The following is a 17,500-nucleotide window of genomic DNA, read 5'->3' on the forward strand; positions in this document are numbered from 1 at the left end:
CTTCCGGAGGTTTAATTAGTTCTCCTTCGAAATAAGTCGGCTTTGCGATCCTGCAGGATTAAAGGCCGCGGAAGCACGTTCTGTCTATTGAGAGGACAATGGGGGACGAGCGCAAAAAAATAATTGCGTTGGTAATAGATAAATAGAAAATTAATAGATAAACTTGTACGTAGTGACTGAATGAATATATAGATATATAAATAAATGAGTAATCGGATAGATAGATGAGTAAACATAGATAGATAGATAGATATAAATACATAGGCAATTAAAAGACATAGATAAATGAATAAATAAATGAATATGTAAACCGACAAAGTAAAAACCTATACACATGTAGATAAATTAGACAAATAAACATAAACAAACATTAAAGATGTCTTGAATAATTATAAGAATAAACACACCACCTAAACAAGAAAACCCACGATTCTGAACCCGAACCCCGCCCCTTCCTCAGGACAAGCCCCCCCCCCACCCACTCACCCACCCCCAACTCATCCCATAAGCCAAGACCCCCTTTTCCTCACGCGGGCCACAAGGTCGTCTCGAGAGGAACTAATATCCCATTAAACTCCTAAACAAGAAAACCCACGATTCTGAACCCCGCCCCCGCCCCCCCATCCTCAGGACAAGCCTCCCCCCAACACCCCCCTCCCCCCCAAAACCCAACTAATCCCATAAGCCAAGACCCCCCCTTTCCCTCACGCGGGCCACAAGGTCGTCCCGAGAGAAACTAATATCCCATTAAACTCATGATTCTGAACCCCGCCCAACCCCCGCCCGCCCCCTCCTCAGGACAAGCCCCCCTCCCCCCTCCCCCCCCAACACCCAACTCATCCCCTAATCCAAGACCCCCCCTTTTCCTCACGCGGGCCACAAGGTCGTCTCGAGAGAAACTAAATATCCCATTAAGATTCCACTCCTCCCGCTAACCCGCCTCTTTACCGGCTTTTCCCCGTTCGTTCCAGCCTTAATGAGAGGAGTGTTTTCGCCTCCAGGGAACGAGGAGGCCGGCCGGGGGATGGAGCGGAGCGTCTCGGTCATCCTGGAGGGCGAGGAGGCCGAGCTCGTCTTCATCCGCCTGCAGGAGATCACGCAGGCCATCGCCGTGAGTGACGGAGGGGGGCTGGGATCTGGAGGGGGGAGGGGGGGGAGGTAGTTTTTTGGTGTGTGTGTGATAGTTTGTTTTGTTTTGTTTTGGTTTTGTGTGTGGGAGAGTGATTGTTTTTTGTTTTTGTTTTGTGTGTGATAGTTTTGTTTTGTTTTGTTTTGTTTTGTGTGTGTGATAGTTTTGTTTTGTTTTGTTTTGTTTTGTGTGTGGGAGAGCGATTTTTTTTTGTTTTTGTTTCGTGTGTGTGAGAGTGTTTTTTTTGTTTTGTGCGTGAGTGTGTGATCGTTTTTGTGTGTGTGTGATAGTTCTTTTTGTTTTGTTTTGTTTTGTGTGTGTGATCTATTTTGGTTTTGTTTTGTGTGTGTGTGATCGTTTTTTTTGTTTGTTTCTATTTTTTTGTGAGTATGTGAGTAAGATCGTCTTTTTGTTTTGTGAGTGTGTTTTTGATATTTGTTAATATTCTCAACATTTTTCAGTAAAAAAAAAATTAAATCAGGTTTGAGAGGATTTTTTTCGAAAAGAGGAGAGGATGGGCAAAAAAAGTAAATAAATAAATTAGATAAGAAACAGCAAATTACACTCTCAGTTTCCTGTGCATGAAATTAAGCTTCGAAAATATCAAAGACCAAACTTTTCCCCGATAATTTTTGTTTTTTTTTTTGTTTTTAAGTCGGACCCTAACGACATCTTGTGGAAATAATGTAGTGTTGTGGTTGTAAAATGTTAAACCTCGCTTATAATACGAGAAAGAAGAGAATGTAACGATATGTACACGGAAGGTCAGGAATAGGAATAAAAATAATAAATATACACTGGTGCATTTTTTTTATTATTATTATTATTTTTTTTTTGTAGACGTATTTTTTTTTAGTTTTCGCTTTCTTTATCAGGTACTATTTAAATATAGTTTGACAAATTTATTGAAAGTAAAGGCCAGATCTACCGTAGCGAAGATGGCACAAGGGAAATAATGATGATGATAGGTAAATTGATTTAAAAAACACAATGAGACAAAAATAAGTTTCCTGAACGTAGAGAGAGAAAGGCAAAACACAGAGAGAGAAAATAAAAACAAAGGAGAGAAGCAAAGAAAACATGTGAAAGAGGAGGAGAGATAGAGAGGAAAGAGGATGGATGTTATTGCAAGCTCACAAAAAGGTAAAGAACATCAAAAGTTTTTTTTGTGTGTGAAAACATATACCACAAACTCCCACATGAGGTCAAACCAGCACATTCCACATAACCTTTGACCTCTGAGGAGGGCAACTCTTTACTCATTCATTGGCTGTGCGCGCCAGGACATGCTGGGACATGTTTCCTTGTCACTTTGCCAAGACGAAAACAAAAATCTAATCTGGAGTTTTACTTGAAATCTTCGTGTGTTGAAGGATTTTGAAGCACTGGTTTCGTTATGGAATAGACAGATGAATTAATTTAAAGATTAATAATTTCTCTCACTGATATTATCATCATTGCTATGGCCCTTTTTATGTTGAGAGAGATGAGTATAAATGTGTGTTTCTGAAACTAAATGAGCTGGTAAATTTAAACTCATATCTTTGCAAAGCTTGTATGAAAATATATCTTTTATTTATGTAACGCAATATATTTCCTGCGTGTGCAGCGCTGATATAAAATATTAATTCCTGCGACGATTTTATTAAAATATTTTATATATAACGGTCGAGTTGAAAACGGATCAAATGACAGTGCGTATTAGTTTTTTAGTATATTAAGTGAAGATAACGGTTACAGTATTAAAGTACATTCATATTATTAGCAGTGGAGAAAAGATTTTAAAATCAATTGAATTAATAGAAAACTGGCTATCTATTATGACAATAAGAACTATTATTTGGAGAATTCTAGATTAGCTTTAAGCCCGTCGTAGCGTTCAGAGGGTTTGTTTACACTCGAGCAACGACCATAAAGATTCCAGTCCGACTTTTGCCTCCTTTGGGGAAGTCGCTCTCTCGCCAAGGAAGACTACGGCTGAGATTTTCAAGATTAGGTAGCAGGTTAGTCAGTATATCTTGTTCTTTCGCTATTTTCGAAGTTCCTGATGTTAACATTCTGTAAAGGTATCTTAAGTACATATTTATTACTGACTGATAAACGTTTCACTTGCGACAAAAAAAAGAAACGAGAGAAAAAGGATATTAATAACTTGCATCTTCTTTTTACTTGAACATTTTTATACAAATATTCAGTTTTGGAGCATCGAAAATTCAGTTTTACAGAATATACTGTAAGTATTGTGAACACCCTTGTACCCTGCTCACAAAGAATCCGGTTATTATAATTTTGTGGAAGTATTTTCGCTTTTGGCTTTTAGAAAGGCCTTTTGTTTTGCCAAAATTCAAGTCCCTTTGATAAACCACCTCAGAATTATGGATGGCCCCAGCAGGCCTCACAAGGACCAACTGAGCTTAAGTTAATAATGCATTATGACACTTAAGCGATGTTTTGAACGTTTCCTTTTGAATAATGGTAGGCATCTCCATGATGCGTTTTTGGTCCGAAATGATGTTTTGAATATTCCACTTGAATCACAATAGGTTTCAACGACCCTCGCTCTACATTTCGTTTTTAAAAGGAGAGCGAGCGAGAGAAATCGTATCGAATCCTTCCGCGAATTCCGTGTCTTTTTTCTCTTGGCTGTCAACCAGTCTGTGCCCAAGGCTATTAAGCCACAGGATCCTCTCCGTTGTTTCAATCTAGATAAGGTAATAGTTTTGTCTCCCTTAGAAAAGTGATTACTTTACTGAGGGATTCTTTCCGTCATCGAATACCGTTGTTGGTTACAATAGGGGAGTTTCGAAGCTTCATTCGCGGTTCACAACTTGCGTCGTGAATGCATTATGTACAGTACATACTGGACTGTCTCGAAACATGGTACATACTTATCATGATGTACCATAAAATCAGATGGCTTCAGTTTTTGTCACGAACATTGATACCTTGCTTCTGTTTTCATTTTTTTGTTGACAGACTGGAAATACCGTCTTCCATGCTACTCTGTTCAGATAAACTATTGTTCATATATGAAAACATTAATGATAATGATACTAGTAGTAGCTATGGTGATTACAGAATGAATGATTAGGAGAGATTCACTGGTGATCTTTGATATTCGTATTGTTATTTGAGTTGTATAGTAATGATGATAGTTATGATAATGGTAATGATGAAAATATATTTATGACAATGTTATGGTAATGAAAGTAATGAGACAGACATTGATGTTCATCTTAATTATTATGTTTCAAATAGTATAGTAAACATGATAATGCTAAGATATAATAAAAATAATAATGATAATTGTTACCACTATGATGATACAATATCAATAAAAACATTGACAGTAATCCTTAAATTGACCATGAGTAGCATCAGTTGTAAAGGTATTTATACAAAATAAGTATTACATTCAGTACTATAAGTGCGATTAGTGTTATCATTTTACTTCTACAATTACCATTATTAGTGTAGGTGTTATTTGTTGGATTTTTTTTCATTGTATTATTGTGAATCAATATCATTACTAATAATTTTGAGGTCATTGTAATGATAATTATCATGGTTATTGGTACTAATATTATTATTGTTATCATGATCAATGCTGTTGTTGTTATTATCATTATCATTATTGATTGTTGTTGTTATTATTGTTATTGTCATTACCATTACCGTTATTGTTATTTTCATTTCCATTATCATGTCAGTCAAGTTCTCTTTCCAACGTACAATCACTGGGCTGGACTCCCCATCCCCACCCCCTCATTGCCTGCAGTCCCTCTCCCCCCTTCCGCCCCCATAATCCTCCCCCCCACCCAATCCCCTTCCTCCTTGACCTCACCCACCCATTCCCCCTTCCTCCTTACCCCTCTCCCTCCCCCTTCCTCCCTACCCCACTCCCTTTACCCGCACCCCCTTCCCCCTACCTCCCTACCCCTCCCTTTTTACCTGCATCCCCTCCCCCCAGCCCTTCCCACCCCTCCCCTCACCCCATCAAGAGACAATGAGATCTTGTAGCGAGCGAATCGAGGCCCTCAGATCCAGTGTGAAGCCTCCTGCAGCATTCCTGTTTGCGCGAAACCTTATATAAACCCTTGGCTTTGACGGCGTCCCTTGATGTGCTCTCTTATTAAATCAGGGTCGTGTACCCGAGCCGCCTTAGGGGAAGGAATAACAGATTTTTTTTTTTAATTCTGGAACATAAAGGGACTTGAAGGCTGGGCTGACGGGGGGGGGGGGGAGGTCTAATGGCCCTTGCCTCTCTGGGACACACATACCTTCATGTATAGATGGATAGATATACTGATATAGATATATATATATATATATATATATATATATATATAGAGAGAGAGAGAGAGAGAGAGAGAGAGAGAGAGAGAGAGAGATAGATATAGATATAGATATATAGATATATATATTATATATAGATAGATATAGATGTTGATGAAGGGATAGATATAGATGCAGATATAAATACAGAAAGAGAGGGATGTACACAAACCCAGGGATAGTTTTAGTACATGTACATCAATACATGAGTGGATGTACCCCTCCCTATCCTGCCTAGATATGTATTTCCTTACGGTACTTCAGCAAATAAAAATTCCATCGCAAATCAGTTAGACTTTATTGGAGAACGGTTTCCTGTTGCTTCTTCCCACATTTCATTTATGTCGCTGTGAAAGACTTGGGTCATCTGCGAGGCTTCGGGTTCGACGTGGTGACACTTGTCTCCTCCTGTAGTGGGGCCGAGAACTACCTGGGGATGAGAGAATAAGAAAAGGAAGAGGAGGAGGAAAGAAGAGAGAGAGAGAGAGAGTGAGAATGAGCGAGAGCGACTAGGAGGGAGTAAGGGTGAGAGAGAGAGAGAGAGACTGAGAGAGAGTGAGAGTGAGAGGAAGGTTGTGGAGAGAGAGAGAGAGAAAGAAAGAAAGAGAGAGAGAGAGAGAGAAAGAAAGAAAGAAAGAAAGAGAGATATGCAATGTTAGCTCAGCTGAAGTCTACTACCGCAGTTGACATACCTAAACGCGTATGTATGGTAGTTCATGCAGTTGTGCAATATATGCGAACAGAGATAAGAACTGAACGCGTATCTGTTCATTTGTTTTTATTCATTCCAAACCAGTGCATCGTTTTAAAACCGCTTATCTCTTACCTGTTCATCATAGAATGTGTAGCTCGTGCAGTGCTGCTACTGAAATAAATTTTATCCCTCGCATATTTAATGGAAAGATAGCGTTGCCACGTATTAATATAATAGCTAGAATAATGTAAGATCCACTGTGTCGGAATAATGAAACAATGATTTGGCGATTCGTTGGGGAGGGAAGAGCAAGCACATAAAGCATCCTTTGCCTAGATATTAAACAAACAAAATTTTCTTTGTAGGTGTCCGTTTGCAGGGATTATATCTGCTTAATACTCTCACGTTTTTTTTTCGTTTTAATGACAGCCTACGAGGTTTGCTTATTCAACTGAGGACTGGGATATTTCCACCATGAATAATAGTCCATGAATTTCGCAGAATGTGTTGTGCAGTACGTTGTTGATGGATTTTGTAACTCTACGGACTCCGCACGCCACATTTAACTTACTTTCTAGTCTTTGTTGCTGCTTTCATTGAGGTGGTCCTTCCAAGCGTGAAAGCCGCGTATACGTGCTACCGGATGTGTGAGTGAACACTATTCATATTTATTACCTTCGTATGTATATGTCATTTATACAGTCTTAATTTTTTAAAAGTGTCCACAAAACAAAGAAAAATCACGAAATGACGGTGACGTGGCGGCAGAAGGCAAAAGTTGACTGAAATTCGTGGCTGGTTATGGCTCGGCTAAACAGTCCACGCCAAGGGCCAGGGAAGGAGCCATCCGGGCGGCGGAATTCCTCGCCTTCTCCTTGCACCCGAAGGACATAAGCATCTGTGGACGGATGCTGTAAAAATAACCCGATGAGAGTGACGCCCGGTTTCCTTTGCCGGCGGAAGTATTGATTTTAATTCTCCTTCGTTTGAAAGGCGTAAAGAAGGGAAAGAGAGATTGGGAGAGAGTCGTAGGAGAGGGGATGACTGCATGTAATTTATCTATATATCTTCCTTTTCTCTATTTATGGTTGCGCGTGCCACGTCGGCGAGAAATAGACGTATGTACAAACGTACGTTATATGTAGTGAGTAAGTGAGAGAATGTGTGAGTGAGGGGGAGAAAGATACAGGAAGAGGAAGATGAACAAAACATACAACGAGAGAATGGTACCGTCTTTTATTTTATTTATATATTTATTTATTTATTCATTCATTCAATAGTTGAAAAGTCTTCCTGGCATCGAGCGCACAGCATTTACTCGTCGGGAATTTGTCACGCACAAGAAACCATATTTCGCACTTCAGCCAACTGCCCCGTCCGGACTTTTGACATTTTCTTTTTTCTTTGCAGAGATAGAAATATAGATAAACTGTATATAGTAGTAACAGCACCAGTAGTAATGACGGAAAAAAAATCACAACAAAATCAGAAATAATGAAGATAAATCAACAATCAGAAAAAAATGGCATCAAATAGCAGCTCAATTATGCTAATGGAGATGACTATAACAATGACGTTTAACGATGGAGGCAGGCTATCAAAATGCTAATCTTCGGAGATTTAAATTTTCGAAAAGTGGCGGTTGGAAAATCTCGTGGAATGCCTTGGCGACCGCGGGGGCATACCGAAGGGAAATGCCACGGGGGGGGGGGGGGGGTAGAAGCGTCTGAATGCCCGAGAAGGAGTGTGGAAGAATGAGTGATATCGCAGTAGTAATGGTTGTGATGATGATGATGATGATGATGATGATGATGATGATGCTTATCTTAAGTGGTGATGGTCATAATGGTGTTGATATCTGTAATATTCTTAATTAATAGGATAACAATAACACTATCATAATTATTGTTGAATTTGCAACAAAATAAATAATCGTAATTCTTCTCAATTTCTCTCCGCTTTTGTCCTTCTCCTCACCACCCCCCCCCCCTCTCGCCCCTATGAAATTTGACCACCTCCCAACCCCCCTCTCCTCCCCCTACCCCTCCCACCTCCCCTTCCCCCTCCCCTTCCCTCTCCTCTGACCCCCCCTCCCATTGCCTCTCCTCTGACCCCCTCCCCCTCCCCCTCCTCTGACCACCCCCTTCCCCTTCCCTCTCCTCTGACCACCCCCCCTCCCTTTCCCTCTCCTCTGACCATCCCCTACCCCTTCCCCTTCCTCCTCCCCCTCCCCTTCCCCTTCCTCTTCCTCTCTCGCTCCCCTTCCCCTTCCCCTTCCCTCTCCTCTGACCACCCCCCCTTTCCCCCTCCTCTGACCACCCCCCCTTTCCCCCTCCTCTGACGACCCCCTTCCCCTTCCCCTTCCTCCTCCCCTCCCCTTCCCCTTCCTCCTCCCCTTCCCCCTCCCCCTCCCCCCGCAGCGAGAGGGCCACGCGGACGGCTGGGTGGTCGTGTACGCCATCAACGACCGCGAGAGCTTCAAGGCGGCGTCGACGGTGCTGGGCCGCGTGTGGTCGTTGGGTCACGTGACTCAGAGAGCGGTGATCCTCGTGGCCAACAAGACCGACCTGCAGCGCACTCGGGTCGTCACCACGTCGGGTGAGTTCGGGCTCGACGAGCAGGTGGTTGTGGGGGGGAGGGGGGCCAGGAAGGGAGTCTTGGTTGGGGACCAGAAGAGGATTTTTTTGTTTGGGACCAGAAAGGGCTTTTTGTTTGGGACTAGAAGAGAATTATTTGTTTGGGACCAGAAAGGTTTTTTTGTTGGGGACCAGAAGAGGATTTTTGGGACCAGAAAAGGAGTCTTTGTTGGGGACCAGAAAGGGTTTTTTTATTTGAGACTAGAAATGGATTCTTTGTCTGGGACTAATAATAGTGATTCTTTTTATGGGATCATATGGGACCCTTGACACAGATTCTTTGTTTGGAATCTGCAAGAGAGATGCTTTGAGACTAATAAGAATGACTCCCTCTTTAGGACCAAGAGAACTTCTTTATTTGGGACCAATACGACATGTTCTCTTTATTTGGGACCAGTTTAAGAGACTCTTTGAATGGGACCAGTAAGAAGGATTTGTTGTTTTGGAAGAGTCCGATAGATATTTTATTTGAGACCAGTAACGTAGGGTCTTTGTCTGGGACCAAAAATGAGATTCCTTTCCTCACCTCTGGCCCCCTTGTAAGGCTCCTTGGGTTTCGAATCTGTAAAATTTACCTCAACATCATTGTCTACTTTTGTTTATTCATTCTATTTCAGAGGAAGATTGTTCTGGTAATAATGATAGCAATAGTGATGAAGGTAATAATAATGATATTAATGATGATGATAATGATAATAGTAAGAATGATAAAGATAATAATGGCGATAAAGAAGTTTTAAAGTAATAACAAGAACGGTAGTAATCATAATAACAATGTGATAATAAGAATCAAACAGCAACAATAATTTGATATAAATGCGGTAGTGCATTATTTCCATCTTTCATTAATATACCTCAGGTTATCTGATTTGGGGTTTGATCTGCTCTCCATAAGTCCCGAATGCTCGCTGGGATTGCGTGTAAAATCTCGCTATACTTACTCAGGTATGAGTAGTTGGGTAAAATCCATGGTGCCAGATGGTGCCTGGTTGCACAATCCTTTTAGTTGAGTGGTGGACGAATGGATAGCGTGCCTGCCTTACAATCTGGCGGCGCGGGATCGAGTCACGAACAGAGAGAGGTTAATATATTCAAGAACAGTGAGAGTAAGAATCAAACAACAGCAACAATAATTTACCCCCCCCCCCCCCAAAAAAAAAAAAAAAAAAAAAAATCCAAAATCTTCCCCAAACCCAACTTCCGGCTCTTAACTCGCACTGACCCCTGACCTTTGACCCCCAGAGGGCCGCACTCTGGCCATGACCTACGAGTGCAAGTTCATCGAAGTGAGCGCCGGCATCGACCACAACGTGGATGAGCTGCTCGTCGGCATCTTGACCCAGGTGGGCGGCGGGCGGGGTCGCGTGGTGGGCGGGTTTCAAGAAGAGGTTTTTAGAGGTTTTGTGGGAGAAATTTATGCGGGTTTTATTTTATTTTTATTTTTTTAGGGGGTATAGTGTTTTGCGTTTTTTTTTTTTTTTGCGTTTTATGTTTACTTTTTTTTAATGGATTTTGTGATCATGTGTTTCCATTTGTGTAATTCATTTCGTGGTTTTGGTTTCTATTTTGCATGGTTTTATTTTTTATTTTTTTTTATTTATTTATTTTTTTTTTCTTTTACTTTTGCGGTTTGGGCTTTTATCTCCAAGAGTGGTTTCTGGACTCCCGTTAATTCAGTCTTCATTCCAGGAGGCGCCCGTGGCCTGAAGTGCGGGCGTTGTATAGTCTACGAAGTCTAAGTATTGAGGGTGTGGATAAATAGCGGACAAATAATTTCGGAAGTGTTTACGTGTTTACATTGGAAATGATTTGAATGGCGATAGTTATCATGACACAAACGCTGAAAAAAGTAATTTTGCCATTTTTTTCTATTCAACAGTAAAAAGTGAGCGAGAGAGAGAGAGAGTGAGTGAGTGAGTGAGTGAGTGAGTGAGTGAGTGAGTGAGTGCAAGAAAGAAAGAGAGAGAGAGAGAGAGAGCGTGAGAGAGCCAAAGAGAGAGAGAGCGTGAGAGAGCCAAAGAGAGAGAGAGCCAGAGAGAGAGAGAGAGAGCGTGAGAGAACCAAAGAGAGAAAGAGAGAGAGAGAAAGCTACAGCGAGCGAAAGAGAGTCGCTTTCCTCCCCTAACCCCCCTCCCCCCGTTGCTTCCTCCCCCAGATCCGCCTGAAGAACAAGGTCCTGAGCAGCGAGAACCAGGAGGCGCCAGGCTCGGGCTCCGAGGGCTCGCCGACCGCCACCCAGCAGCGGATGCGCCACAAAAACAGTTTTCGGGTCAAGGGCATTTTGAACAAACTCCTGAACAAAGACCGCAAAACTAAGTCGTGTGAGAACCTGCACGTGTTGTGAGGCATGTGAGTAAAATGGTGTTTATCTATTCTGTTTAGGTATTTATATTTTAGAACGACTTCGCAGTTCCAGTGATACGAGACAGGCGTGGCCCTTGAAGTAAGTGTGAAAGAATGGAAAAAAAATGCTGTTGAAAATTGCACGGTGATTATTTTTTTCATATCACTTTAACTTTTGCCTTTTTTATATCAATCAAATGCATATCTCGTTCTTTCCTTCTTTCTTTCTCTCATTACCCGTGATTTTTTTTATTCTATCATTCAATTGAAAACTTGAAGATATGCAGGGTTTTTATATTCGATGATCGAGTTTAGAGAGAGTTCAGAATTTCTCCAGAAATGAAGCTCGGAAAAGTTAGAATCCAGAAAAAAACGGGAAAAATGAAGACAATAGGTGTTAAATTTTGTTACCATATACGTGACCCAAAGAATCTATCGATGGAAATTTGTGTCTGTCCGTATATCAAAATCATTTCTCGAATTCTCTCGCGTGCTTGAGGGTTTCGCCACGTGATGTGCTTGATGTGTGTCTCTATTGCTCTTTTTTTCCATTTATATGAAAAAAAATACGTGGTTTGTCTTCCTCGCTCATTGCATAACTTGAAGAAAACTTTCGTGCCTGAGATAGTTTTAATACATTGCAAAATGAAGGTCTTTTATGTGTTCCCGATTGGATATCTGTCTGTGCGGTGGAGTCAATTTCCGTTAGTGTACATCAGTGAATTTTGTTATCGAGAATATACACTGTACTTCGTTATCATGAAATCGATATCGTGATTCTGCTGTAAGTCTGATGCCGATACTGTTACTGTCCTGGTCACATTTCATAAACGACGTGTTAGCAACCCAGCAATATATTCTTCTTAATGTCTGTATCTGTTTGGGAAAATTCCGGTCTCTACGTGTGTTGCTTTCAAAATATAAGTGATTTCTGAAACGAATGCCAATTGATATTTTTATAGCGGGAACATTCAGATCAGATAAAAGCGCTAGTATTGTTTTACGAAACCAATTCCATTGTTATTTGAAGATCTGGTTATAGGAATTCTGGCAAAATCGGCAAACGGATTCTTTCAGTGAACATACAAGGCAAAGGAACAGAAGTTTGTGTAATGTAATGTTATGTAACTTTTAAAAATCATCAACAGCTTAATAAAATACTTCTTGTGTTTTCTACCTAATTTTCATATTCATCTATTTTTGTATGTGTCTATGGAAGATAACATTAGATCTGTGATGATATATTGGTAAATTGTACATCTATTCTCTTTGCTACGCTCGTTATGGTAGTACGAGTTGTGTAAGAAAATAACTACTAACTTCCTAACTTTGTACATGTCAATAAATGATATGTTTGTATGGGAAAAATCATTACCCTTTATGTATAAACTAGTCTGTCTCAGGCTGAAAACTATCATGGTATCGAAATTTTCCAGATGCCATGAAAGGTCCTCGTGCCTGTTCCAGTTTTTGTTCTTCTCAATCTATATTTATTCACTATATTATATTTAGTTTAGTAATTTTGTATTGCTCATTCTGAATCAGTATCTAGAGTGATCGAAGTCACTGAGGTAGTTCTACATTTATGGCAATATACTGCTGCAAATGGTGTGTATTGCAGCTCAGGAACAAAATTGCTAAGCATAACCAGAATGTGATTAAGCTTTCTTTCAGTCAGTGTGAGAGAGAGAAATTAGTTAATTATTCTTCTGCCAGGAATATAGCAACGTTGGAAAATATCTGTCCCTGAATACTCAAGTGCTAAGATAATAAGTAAATAATATACTTAAGGATTTAACTTTGTCTATGAAAAGGTATTTCTGATGTTTTAGCGTGGAGGAAGAGAGGAAGGTAACGGGTAAGTAGTGACTGAAGTTCCTGGAATAGTGGGAGACTGGAATGTTTGGATTTAGAATGGCAAAAGAATTTGACTAGGAAGGGAAGGGGGTAAAAGTGGGATGAGGAAGAGATACTGGGAATGATGTAGAAACATGATAGGAGGATGGGGGAGGGGTAGAGCAGAGGACTTTATTAGGCAATTATGACTATTTTGGGCACATAGAGGGCAACGTGCTGTGGAACGATAGTGTTTGGCCTAGACATCAACAATTATAACACTGACTAGGGGGTAGGTTGAATTGGTCGGATGGGGAGGGATTCATTGTAAGAATTAAAGGGGGGATCATGATTAAGGAAAGTAATCTTGGCAATATTGGTGGGGGACTTACGATTATGTGTAGCACTGTACTGATACTGCGTCATAGTCCAAGAGGCAGGCAAGTTAGTCTTCTCCACAATCTGTTTCTCGCAGAGATAGAGACGGTTCTGGTGCAAATAATGAGGGAGGAATGAGGCTGGGCTGGAATGGATTTGCCAGTGAAGTCAGTTAGGGTTGATAACACTAGAGCTTGGGATTGGGATGTAACTGTGACAAGGTGGGAACGATCGGGGTGACTGCGGAAGGAACTTTGTCTGCTTGTTTTTGATCCTATTTGGCTGGGCTAAACAGAGTATTCAAGATGTTTGCAGAGGTGGGAGTAGAAGAAGAGATGTGTGGAAGAGGGAGCAGTGTTAAGAGGTAGTACTGTGGAGGGGTGGACAATAAGGCTGCGGGGCAGTAATAAGGGAGGATGGGGAAGTTGATGAAGAAAGCTGTGGAGGTGATGAAGTAGAGGATGTTGGGAGAGGGAGAAGGTTTCCTGGAGATCGAGTATTGACTTGGATGGACGATTTGGACTGGCAGATGTGAGAGTTGCATTGAGGGGGTAGTAGTAGCAGAGTTGAGTCATGGTCGAAGAAGAGCCTGGGGTCAGGGAACCAGAATCAGTGGGGCAAGCCTTAATGCCCCTAATAATGGTACAGTCTTCATCACTGGCTAAGATAAGCCTAGAGTATGTTGGGGAGAGAAATAATCTACCCCTTAGAGTTGTCCCCTTGCAGGGTTAGAGCTAGACAACTAAATGGGGATACCATGCTCATGGCTCCCCCAGGCAGTTCATGACTTGCAGTCAGCCTTTCACCCTGTCAACATGGCTCTCACTTCAGAAATGGCCAGCAAAAGGGTTTGGAAAAAGGGAAACAAAAAGGAGAAGACCATGCAAAATCAGCTGAGTTAAGGGCTGAGGCCCAAGGTAGGGGGAAAATAAAAAATTGAATATAGTTCCCTTTTTATTTTATCTTAACAAAATATTATTTACAATGTGGAGTTTGGAGATTCCAAAACAATTTGTGGTACTGTAGTTCTTTAAATTCATATCTTCTAAAAGTTTCGATGCACACACAAGAAAGAAAATTTGCAGTACACATTTTAAAACAGAAAAAAAAAATGCCAGACAAGTGTGTCCTTCTCAACCAAAACGTACAGGTATGACTACGTTTCATTTATGAGTTCAATCAAAATATAAAAAATAGTTTGCATTCACTTTTTTTTTGCTGGAAAATTACAAAAGCACAAACAAAATATTTTCAAAACAAAAGTAACCTATATTTACAGTTGTGTGGAAGCATCTATCTCTTTATCATTTGCATACCTGTATATGTTAAAATGCCCCTCTACTGTCTCATCATAAGTACATATGTACAATTAACTTTCAAAAAATGCATCTTCCACAGAATCTTGTAAAAGAATGAAAGTGTAAGAAAAATCTTGCCAAATTTCCATCCCTTGAGGTTATTTTTTACTTCAAAATTCTCAACTCACTTATCATCCCACTCAAATTTGCATAACCTCATAAAGGAGAGTAAACTTCAAATATTTTTGGGTTTTGAGTTAAGTCAATAAAAGTCTATAGACTAATAGACTAATAAAGAAATGGAAACATTTGCAAGTATCATGCATTTCACAGTGTCCCTTAAGACTCACTCACACACACTCACTCTCACACTCACTCACACTCACACTCACTCACTCACTCACTCACTCACATACACACACTCACTCACTCACTCTCACACACACATACATACACACACACACTCACTCACTCACTCTCACACACACATACACACACACACTCACTCACTCTCTCTCACACACACATACATACACACACACACTCACTCACTCACTCTCACACACACATACACACACACACTCACTCACTCACTCACTCTCACACACACATACACACACTAACTCACTCACTCTCTCACACACACACACACACAGTCACTCTCTCACTCACTCTCCCCCTTTTGGGTGTTGTGGTCACTCCCTTTTCTACAGTCACATCAGCAACCCCTTCGCGTGAACAAGTGGGATGTCTTTCCCGCATGATTATTTCTGGAAAGAGCAACTTTAATTTTAATTTTTTTCTTATGGGTCCCATTTTGAGCAGGAAGAACACAATCTTTTTTATACAAGGATTACTAATCACAACATGAATTAAATATAAATGGTAGTGACTAAAAGAATAATGCAGAACAGCTGTAAAGATTAGTGTTGAAAAACTGAAGAGCTTGTGAGTTTAATTATCAAATGATAAAATATTAAAACTACAAAGAAATAACTACAAGAAAACATAGTGCATACATCAATTTTTCTTTTTTATTGTATAAAATTTCCATCTCTTCACCTTATCAAATAAAAAAAAATATATACAGACTTCACCTCTGTACTAAGGATACCCCTATCACATTGAAGACAACTACCTCTGAATTAGGCATCTTGAAATTCAACATTCCAACCTCACAACACACAGACTGCATCATCACTGACAGGCTGAGTACAACTTATACTCTGCAAGTGGCCACAGTGTATGGCGTGTCATACTCAAGAGAACAATCTGACTGAAATCTCCGAATGTGAGTCTCCTTATGAACTAAAAATTGAAAAAATACAACAGTTTCATTTAAACTTTTTAAACTACCTTTAGATAATTTCAAAGAGGCTACAACTTTGACATACTTTGTCCATCCTCCTCCAAAAACCCAAAACAAAAAGCTAATAAACTAATACCGGTAAAAATGATTAACCATTTCATACAAATCTGCTCATACACCTACATACCATAAATATAAAAATAAGTTAATGAGAATCACAGAAACAACCTTTATCACAAAGACCAAACACCAGCATCAGCTGACCGGGCGAGAAATTCCAGGCTGTAATACTGAGCTCCAATTTTTGCCAGGGAACAGATGTTGATTGAATGTATCATAATACTGAGGACACATCATTGTGCAAATCTGAATCCTTAAAGGAACAACTACAATTCAATACAAGTTTCCTGCATGTGTTTTTCTGTCTTACTGAATATTTTGTGAAATATAATGAGGGTATGTATGTATGTGTGTCCATGTGTGGGAATGTGCGTGTGCCTGTGTATATTAGTGGGCGCGTGTGGTTATTGTATGTGCAATCACTCACATGAAGGTGTATGCATGTGTGTGTGTCAGTGTTAGAGAGAGTGTGAGTGAGTGACTGTGAGTGTGTGTGCGTGTGTGTCTGTGTTTGCAAGCACCCAGCATTAGGTCCTGTACTATTACCTAAGAGTGTCCCCCTATCACACAACAAGATCAGCCAAATACAATCCACATGTTTAACTGGAACATGTTAGTTTTAGTAACCTGATGCCAGATTAACATCTAAGATTAAGATTCTTTGGCCACTGTTCCTCCACCAACCAAAGCCTAGCAGTCTTAAGTTTCATCACTCAATGGTTTCATAAAAATAATTGTTCTCATTCTGAAAACCCTTCATTATCCAATAGCAAATAAAGAACCTTATTCACCTTCTAGCCTCTACATATAATAGGCAAGTATGACACTTATGCACACAAAAGTGTGAGTGTGGATGTGTGTTTATATGTGTCTGCATCCAAGTGTGCATTTGCATGCATGTGTGTAGGAACTTGTATGTGTGTTTGTGTATATTTGTATGTGTCTTTGCATGAATACACACTTAAACAGCACATATGCATGTAACAAAAAAAGTCATTATCATTTAGTTTAAAATGTATGCAAAGACTCATACAGAGACAGTAAAATACAGAATTTTGAAAACAAAGTAAAACAAATACTATAACCCAAAAGAAAAAGGTCAAGAAAAAGAAAGGCTAATTACATTAACCACAACTGCATAAAAGGCACTGAATGCATGGATGTAAAGTTGTATGACAAGTAACATACAAGTACACAAGCATCAAATGAAGAAAAAATATTAATCTTCCCTTTTTCCTTGCATAATACTGTCTTTTCTACAACTCAATCATGAAGTGGGGGAGCGATGGGGGTGGGGGGGCATGGGGGAAATGGGGTGGGGGGGCATGGGGGAAATGGGAAGGGGGGGGGGAGGTAAGAGGGAAGGTCAACTAGCCAATATCCAACCCTGCTTCCAAAAGCTAGCAGCAGACAACCCCAAAC

The 17,500-nt window shown here is 40.3% G+C and overlaps 1 protein-coding gene across 2 annotated transcripts in view; it reads left to right on the forward strand.

The window, feature by feature from the left end:
* Nucleotides 1-12,487, forward strand: part of LOC113804851 (uncharacterized) — a 135,018-nt gene extending 122,531 nt beyond the window's left edge. The window contains exons 6-9 of one of the 2 annotated variants that reach the window (XM_070135762.1): nt 972-1,111; nt 8,579-8,756; nt 10,037-10,137; nt 10,950-12,487. In XM_070135762.1, coding sequence (XP_069991863.1) covers nt 972-1,111; nt 8,579-8,756; nt 10,037-10,137; nt 10,950-11,138 — 608 coding nt within the window. In that variant the 3' untranslated portion in view covers nt 11,139-12,487. The remainder of the gene's footprint in view (nt 1-971; nt 1,112-8,578; nt 8,757-10,036; nt 10,138-10,949) is intronic. The other variant, XM_070135764.1, reaches the window with a different exon arrangement.
* Nucleotides 12,488-17,500: the final 5,013 nt, after the last annotated feature.

The sequence above is a fragment of the Penaeus vannamei genome, chromosome 21 (assembly GCF_042767895.1).
Source record: "Penaeus vannamei isolate JL-2024 chromosome 21, ASM4276789v1, whole genome shotgun sequence".
Lineage (NCBI taxonomy): Eukaryota > Metazoa > Arthropoda > Malacostraca > Decapoda > Penaeidae > Penaeus > Penaeus vannamei.